At 41.6% G+C, this 8,413-nt stretch overlaps 1 protein-coding gene across 1 annotated transcript; it reads right to left on the reverse strand.

Moving 5' to 3' along the window:
- Positions 1–1,307: 1,307 nt before the first annotated feature.
- LOC144060484 (uncharacterized) lies at positions 1,308–7,383 on the reverse strand. Its single transcript, XM_077580086.1, has 8 exons — positions 7,207–7,383; positions 6,017–6,162; positions 4,192–4,307; positions 3,943–4,067; positions 2,547–2,779; positions 2,264–2,352; positions 2,009–2,192; positions 1,308–1,775 (listed from the first exon to the last, which is right to left on the reverse strand). Exons 1-8 carry the CDS (start codon positions 7,262–7,264, stop codon positions 1,629–1,631), a joined length of 1,098 nt encoding a protein of 365 aa, XP_077436212.1. The 5' UTR covers positions 7,265–7,383; the 3' UTR covers positions 1,308–1,628.
- Positions 7,384–8,413: the final 1,030 nt, after the last annotated feature.

Genomic DNA, 8,413 nt, shown 5'->3' on the forward strand with positions numbered 1-8,413 from the left:
CTCCTGACGGCCCCACAACGCTGGATTCTGAAGTGTTTGGTTTAGGTGAACGGTATGGGATTTGTTTTTTTTTTACACGCACGCACGCACGCACGCACGCACGCACGCACGCACGCACGCACGCACGCATGCACACACGCACAAACACACACCCACATACAAAAAAAAAAAAAGGAGAACAGTGATGATGACATGTCAAATGATCAATACTGAGCTCTCCAAAAAGAAGAAAAAAAAAAGAAAAGAGGTGGGACGTTTGACACTGAGACTCCGGAGCATGTGTCAGCCGAGTGAGACAGACTGCTCGAAACAATGTATCAAAAGCCCCGATGAAACCTCCGTGATCACGTGCTGATGACGTATGCGGCTTTATGCGCGCTAATGAGATACCGGAAATTACGTAACTGATTCAAACCCTTTGGCGCGGTGTCAGGCGCACAATTCCCTCATGTAGATATTTGCTTCACTTTATGTTCACCTGGAAAAGTTAGTTATTCGGTATGTTTCCAACAAAAGTACTCCCACAATGATGCAATTAAAGTTTCCAATTATGCATTACTTTTAAATCGTGTGTAGAAGATACAGGCTTGACCCAAGTATTTTCCACCGGGTTGCTATAAGCGCTTCTCCAAGACCCTCAGTCACATCTCCCAAAGACTGATGTTGAAATACTTGTCATCTGGCTTCACAGCGCACTTGTGTCATATCCAAATCATGTTTATAAAAATTGAATGAGTAACAGGACATCACATTGAACCATAGTACTGGTACAGTGTCAAAATATTGCAACACTTCCATGTGTACCTGATGATCATTAGATAGACACAAATGTAAGACTGAGTGTACTGGTGTTATGTTGGAATATAAATCAATCAGGCGAATCACTTTGAAGATTATAGCTGCTATGGCTCCAGCTGACCACCAGATGTCACCGGTACGATCTATCTTATGGGGCTTTGAAACTTCGACTCTTTTTCAAAAGCAATCAGCCGAAAGCCTCAAAAGCTTCACAAGGCTTCATTGTCCCATCTCACACTGTGTATATAGTAGTGATGGCAGTGCGACACTGAAGCTTCGATACAAGCTTCAAACCCTGAACTACAATTCCATAGAACCACTGCGATAAAGCGATACACGCGCCGATACGGGGTTTCACACTTGCGCACTCGGCAGAGTGCTGGAGCACCAGTGTTGTTCGTCCCATCACTACCTCCAAGCACTGATAACGCTTTTGAGAGGCACGTAATGACAAATGAGCCACCAGAGGGTGCTGCAACCGCACAAAAACAAAGACACTTACTGAAATGTTCACTTTAATTATTCACTTTTATTGTTCACTTTATTTTATCACTTCAAAACACTCAAGTGGAAATTAACTAATTGGAACGTCATGTCTCTTCATATTTCACATCCCTGGCACTTAATATTCCACACATTTTTTTATACCACAATCCGTAGTGTGGCCTCCATGACATGAAATTGTACAGTTACATTTTATCGTTGCATCGCTAAGCTAAACAGTGGAGAACAACAAAAGGTGGCAGTAGTGAGTACTAGAATTAAACTAATTGCTGATTGGCGTCCACAAAGTGGTCATCCAGACAGGAAGCTGCATTCGGACGGCGACGTCACATCAGCTGGATACTAGTCAGCAACGCAGACCACACCTCCAACCACTTGATGCTTCGCAGGTCTTGAATTTGATATTTGTGATCCATCTGGTGGATGTCGTTAAAGGTCAGGCGAAAAGTGTCGGCGTCACACCAGATGACAATCTGGATGAGGACAAATCAGAAAGTCAATAAGTACTCAATCAGTAAATGTAGTTTCTACAGGTGCATTTTCACATGTGGACATCTCTACTTGCGCCCACTTCAATTTATGCTCGTATTGGATTGATATTTTGGATTTTACGGATGCTAGGCCTCATCATAGATGCGCACTACAGAAAAAGCTTCAAAAGAAAAACACTTCCAAGTGTGACCAGATCAAGATCAAGTGGTGTGACCTTGAAGTCGAGTCCGGGTCCAAAGGGCCGTTGCTCTGGAAAGTTCTCCTGCCTCTTTTCACCCCACGAGCCGTCCACCATGGAGTTGAGCACGACGGTTCTGCTTTCAAAGTTGAACCTCAGGTGCAGCGCCGTCGCGTCGTCATCGGGGTGGAGGTCGCGCCCCAGCAGGTTGACGATGAGCCTGCCGCGCAAACACACAAAGTCGTCGTGGTAACGGGCTTCTTGACCTTGGGGCAGGGCGTGGCTTATTACGTCTCTGCTTTGGGATAGGCTCGTCCTCTGATGACTATGCTGCGGTTCACGCTGAGACCGTCATCGAGCGCACCTCTGAATCCGCCTTTCTGTACACGCACAATTGAGAAAAAATTTAATTTTAATCATTTATTTGCAAAAGACAATAAAAACGATCCTTTTTATGTCATTGTGGACAATATGGACAGATATTTCCAAAGATGACCTGAAAAAGGTCAGCTTACTTACAACACGGGGAGCTTATAATGCTAGTCAGCATTCACAGCAAAAACCATTAACTCACCGAGTTGGCAAGCACGGGGAGCATGCACGAGCATGTGACATTGTGAGAGGAACACGCCATCCCACTGGCCGAGCTCGTGCAGATCTCGGGCTCCCGATTGGTCGGCGGAGCGGTGGTCGACGTCAGTGGGTAGTGGGGAGGGTGGGAGGTGGGGAGGGCGGGACAGGTAAGATTAGGAAGAGCGGGGCATGTAAGATCAGGACATTTCGGACAGGCAAGGGATGGGGTCTCGTCTGCAGAGAAAAAAGAAATCCATTTGAAAGGACAGTGCACATTAGCAGACATGCAAACGTTGTTTGTCATGCGTCTTCTGAAGACACAGGACGTCTGCCTTTTCTTTCAGGGTCGCTAGCGCCACTCTTACTTTTTGAGCATGATGGCATAAGTCATTTGAAAAAATACCGGAGTCTGGTTGCCATCAGCTGTATGACTGACTTAAAAAGAACTCTGGCAATTACTAAGTAATCATCTGTGCATGAAGAAGTCATGCTTCCAAAGTAAGCTATAAATAAACATTCAAAGCTAAATGAACTCATTCACTGCCATTGACGACTATAGACGTCAAAAATTCATGTGAACTTTTTCTATTTAACTTTTTTTTCCCATTTCATTTCATTTTTTATGAAAACCTAGAATTTATTTTTGTTGTATATTTATAACAGATATAAAATTTGTGATTAATCTTGAGTCAACTATTGAAGTCATGCGATTAATTTCGAATAAAGATTTTAATCGTCTAACGCCCGTTATTTTTAATACTTTTTTTTTAAATTAGGGGCGTCAGGTGATACATTTTTTTAAATTGTAATTAATCACATGACTTCACTAGTTAACTAACGAATAATCACAAATTTTATATCTGTTCTGAATGTACAAAAAAAAAAGATCTAGGTTTTCATACTCTTGTTAGCAAGTGGAAAAAAACTAATAGAAATAGTTCAAATGAATTTTGGACGTATATAGCCGTCAATGGCAGTGAATGCGTTAACAAGTAAGTGATCGTGTGCTTGATGCCAAATATTGCATGTTTAAAACTAAGGTTGTCTATTTCATTTTTAACAAAAACTAATTTTGTTCCTAAATGCCATTTTCAAAACTGCACTTCCAATTAATTGACAAAACCCGGTGTGTTTTTTCCCGAATGTTACTATGAAAGTAACAAGTAATTAGCAAAGTAACTAAGTTACTTTATAATCACTTTCTCAATGTCAATGTGGCAACACATGGATTTGGATTGGATTGGACCAGGAATCCCGTCTCAATCTCCTCACCTGGAAAAGAAAGTTCCATGCAAAAAGAACGAGTCCAATTTTGCTGGGACGTCACATTACTAACCGCATTGTCGTAGCGACACGCTAAGGTAATGCAGCCACAAATCAACAAAGTGTGGACTCACCCACAGGGCGCTTGCAGATGTAGGCCAGGTACCTGTCGCAGTCCTTGGTGTACCAACCACTTTGCGTTATCACAGTGCAGTATCCGCTACTAGGTTTTTCGTGCAGCGGACCAGGACCCCATTGCCTGAAACAGGCAACAAGCTTTCACACAAGGGATTTATAAATTGGTGGCCCCCAACCTCCCAGAGCGGATTTCAGGCACAGAGATTTTTCCTGCTCCAAGCACTGAGTAAAGAAATGGCACTTACGACACTACTTGAAAGTAAAGCGTTCCATCAACCCACTTCCACTCTGAGTTATACTGATAAGCACGCCACAGGCCGATCCAGATAGCGTTCCTGGGAAATTGTGAACGCACCCAGTTCTGCAAGAATGGTAGAGAGAGTAAAGAAACGTTTCCATTAGCCCGGTTCCTTGCTTGGCCCTGCGTGGACGCATTTCCAAGACTTTTTGGGGCACAAGCGTTTACGATGGAACCGCTTTTCAGAACCATCTCGGAGCTAGCCTTTTTTTAAAGTTAAAGTACCACTGATTGTCACACCCAACTAAGTGGGGCGGAATTCCTTCTCCGCATTTGACCCAGGGAGCGGTGAGCCGCAGGGGCTGCGCTTGGGAATCATTTGGTGTTCTAAGCCCCCAATTCCAAACCTTAATGCTGAGTGTCAAGCCGGGCGGCATTGGGTTCCGTTCTTATTGTCTTTGGTATGACCCGGCCGGGGATTGAACCCACGACCTCCCAGCCTCAGGGCGAACACTACCGCCACGGCCAATGAGCTGATTTTTGAATCAACGCAAAACAGTGTCCGTTTTCAAGTTATGAAAATGAAAGAGCGGGAGCAAAAGGGAGCGAGAGAATGAGAGATACAATACAGAGAGATTGATCAAGATTGAGAGAGAGAAATGGAGAGAAATATATAGAGAGAAAAATAGAGAGGGAAATCGAAAGAGAAATAGAGAAACAGAGAGAGAGAAAGAAATAGAGAGCGATTGATAAAGATTGAGAAATAGAGAGAGAAATAGAGAGAGCGTAAGAGAGAAATAGAGAGAGCGATTGATAAAGAAAGACTGAGAGATAGAGAGAGAAATAGAGAGAGAGAAATAGCGAGAGAGAAAGCAATAGAGAAATCGAGAGGGAGTGAAAGAGAGAGAGAGAAATATAAAGAGAGTGAAAGAGATTGAGCGATAGAGAGAAATATATATAGAGAGAAAGAGAGAGACAGAGAGTGAGAAAGAGAGCATAAGAGAGAAATAGAGAGAGAGCGATTGATAAAAGATTGAGAAATAGAGAGAAATGAAGAGAGAGAAATATATAGAGAGAGAAATATATACATAGAGAGCAATAGAGAGAAAGAGAGAAATAGAGAGACAGAAAGAGAGAGAGAGTGCAATTGATAAAGATTGAGAGAGAGAAATAGAGAGATAGAGATTGAGAAGTAGAGATAAAGAGAGAAATAGAAAGAGAGAGAGAAAAAAATAAAGAAATAAGAGAGCAAGAAAGAGAGAGCGAAATGGAGAGAGGAATAAAAAGAAAGATAGAGAGAAAAAGAGAGAAATAGAAAGAGGAGGAAAAATAGAGAAATAGAGAGTGAGAACTAGAGAGAGAAATAGAAATAGAAAGAGAGGAGGAAAAATAGAGAGTGAGAAATAGAGAGAGAAATTGAGAAAAATATAGAGAAAGAGATATAAATAGAAAGAGAGAGAAAGAGAGAAATAGAAAGGGAGAAATAGAGAGATAAATAGAGAGAAAGAAATAGAGAGAAATAGAAATAGAAAGAGAGAGAAGGAAAAATAGAGAAATAGAGAGAGTGAGAAACAGAGAAATAGAAAAAATATAGAGAGATAAATAGAAAGAGAGACAAAGAGAAATAGAGAGAAATAGAGAGAGAGAAATTGAAAAAGAGAGAGAAGGAAAAAGAGAAATATGGAGAGTGAGAAATAGAGAAAGAGAAAAATATAGATAAATAGAAAGAGAGAGAGAGAAATAGAAAGAGAAATAGAGAGAGAAAGAGAGAAATAGAGATAGATGGAAAGAGTGAAATAGAGAGAGAGAGAGAGAGAGAGAGAGAGCGTCACCTGCTCATTTCTGTCCCAAATGCTGGCCAGGAGGCCTCCCTTGGAGTAACAGCTGTGTAGAGCTCTTTGCCAACTCTGATAGTCGTTTGAGAAATAGTAACAGTGTTCCTTGTAGCGCCGCCAGTTGGTCGGACATTGGGAGAGCACTGGAAAAACAACAAGATGAGAAACACACCAAAATCCACCACACATGACCGCATTCATTGCATATACAGTAAAAATGATAGCTAGTCCAGGGGCTTGTCATGTAACATAGCAATGAACGTCTCTGCCATTCCAAGTGGTGTCCTTAGGGGGCGCTATAGGACAATTAAGGTCACATGGGGCGCAGACACTTCTAATAGGCCTACAGTATACGTCCCCGATCCATCAGGCAGGGCCTACGTATAGTGGCGCAGATGGGATTTTAGAACTGGGGGGGGGGGGGGGGGTGACAGGGACTAAAACATTTAATTAATTAATAATTAATGTTGGATAAAATCTAAACAAAGATGTAGCAGCTGACATGTATATTTTATAGTTCCGGTATTTCAATTCCGCTATAGCCGACATGTCAAGCATTATCTAGCTAAGGAGAGAAAAGTTACAAACACCGACTGAATATTGTTCATTCTATCTTTCAAATTGAGCAAACACCTTTTTTGTTTGTTTTTGTTTACAGTGTATTAAAAGACTCGAACTGTGACGGTGTGTTCGGTTGAAAATCGCAATTTAGAGATCTAATAACTGTCGCCAAAGTAGCGTGCTCCCAGCGCTTCCCAGCCTTATAAATGCACAACTAAACACGTAAAGTTACTACAAAGAAACACTTGGTGGGGTTGTGCACGCACGGCTCTCATTTAAGATAAAAAAAACATAGGAAAAGTGCATACAAGCCGAGCGTTGTGGCGTAGGCCTACTTGTTGCGTCTCCGTGGCGACTCGGGCGCCTTGAAGTGCACAGTATGATTTTTTTATTCCCATAAAATTCTAAATTGCTGTTATTTTTTTGATAGTCCTTTGCCATTTAAAAAAAAGTCTCAAGAGCACACAATGAGTGCAATGACATTTTTTAAAGGAAAACCTCGATAAGAGTTGAACTCGGAATTAAAAGAATATAACTTCATTAGACTTTTGGACAAAGTATTGCGGCGGGGGTGGTGGGTGGGGGTTATTTTTCATCCAAAGTTAATTAAGTAAGTACACTCTCACCTGAACAAGTCCACCAAAGGACAAAGGTAACAAGGAAAGTCACTGCATGAATCCTCATGTTCGGAACTTCCACTGGACGGAAACTAACAGCAGGGGCACACTTAGCAGCAGGGGATCACCGAGTCAATTGCGTCGCACCTCCCTCCGCCCTCTTGTCCCCAGATCACAATGATTGTGACGTGGACAAGCAGACGAAACAAGGGGGAAAAAAGCTTTGCGGGACCCTGTGCGACGTCATTTCAAAGCCTTGAAGACCTGTGTGACGTCATTTCAAAGCCTTGTAGCCTAATAATAATAATAACTAGAAAAATTCCCGCGGAAATTTTGAATGGGGACTGCTGACTCTTGTAAATGAGCTGAACAGTTTAAAATTTAAACGACTGGAATCGGTCAAGAAATGTGGAAGTTAACCATAATCAACATCAACTAAAAGTATCTTACTGTCCATAAAAAAATGTAAATGAGCTGAACAGTTTAAAATTTAAAGGACGAATCGGTCAAAAAATGTGGAAGTTAACCATAATCAACATCAACTAAAAGTATCTCACTGTCCCTTTAAGAAAAATGCACTTTCACGCACACACATTTGACTTGGAGACGTCACGCACCCATATTCCATTGATATTGTATGAGAGACGCACACCTGGAACAAAAGCCTCTCACGACTTAATGGTTCAAAAAATGGCTCGTTAGAACGGCCAGGGTTTGGGGAACACGAGCATGTTCTAATTTTTTTAATCGGATGAAAAATGACCAAATGAGAGCAGGTTGAAAACTTATGATTTATCCAAAATAAAGAGGAAAAAAGAGGCGAATTTAACATGGAAAAGATAGGCGAGTTAGTCCGACTTCTCCTCGCTTAAAGTGAAAATAAAGGTACTAAATGACACCTTAGTCAAATAAAAGTTAGTTTGTCTGAAAGAAGAGACTTGTCACTACCTGCTTTGAACTTTGCCCTGCATAAACTGCTATCAACAAGGACAGGAAGGAATATGAACTCCAGTGTGGACTCAAAGTTCGAGTCATCTGAGATCGGCCTTTGAGTCATATTTTGGTCTGTTTTGAGTACAGTTTGCATTCTGTACTGTGTCGGTAAAGGAGATGTGATCTATAGCAACGCAGTTTCGGAAGTTGAGAACGGCTTATGTGAATTAGGGTAGTATAAAATGTATTCTAATCTTTAATACTATATTTTCCGTTGTTTGAT

The sequence above is a fragment of the Vanacampus margaritifer genome, chromosome 11, assembly GCF_051991255.1.
Source record: "Vanacampus margaritifer isolate UIUO_Vmar chromosome 11, RoL_Vmar_1.0, whole genome shotgun sequence".
Classification (NCBI taxonomy): Eukaryota; Metazoa; Chordata; class Actinopteri; order Syngnathiformes; family Syngnathidae; genus Vanacampus; species Vanacampus margaritifer.

Bases quoted from the DNA above. Each gene is read 5' to 3' on its own strand.
- LOC144060484 (XM_077580086.1), bottom strand. From the start codon at position 7,264: ATGAGGATTCATGCAGTGACTTTCCTTGTTACCTTTGTCCTTTGGTGG. The intron at 2,780-3,942 runs GTGAGTCCACAC...TTTTCTCTGCAG, and splicing joins CATCTGCAAGCGCCCTGTGG to ACGAGACCCCATCCCTTGCC. The intron at 2,353-2,546 runs GTGAGTTAATGG...GTGCGTGTACAG, and splicing joins TCCCCGTGCTTGCCAACTCG to AAAGGCGGATTCAGAGGTGC.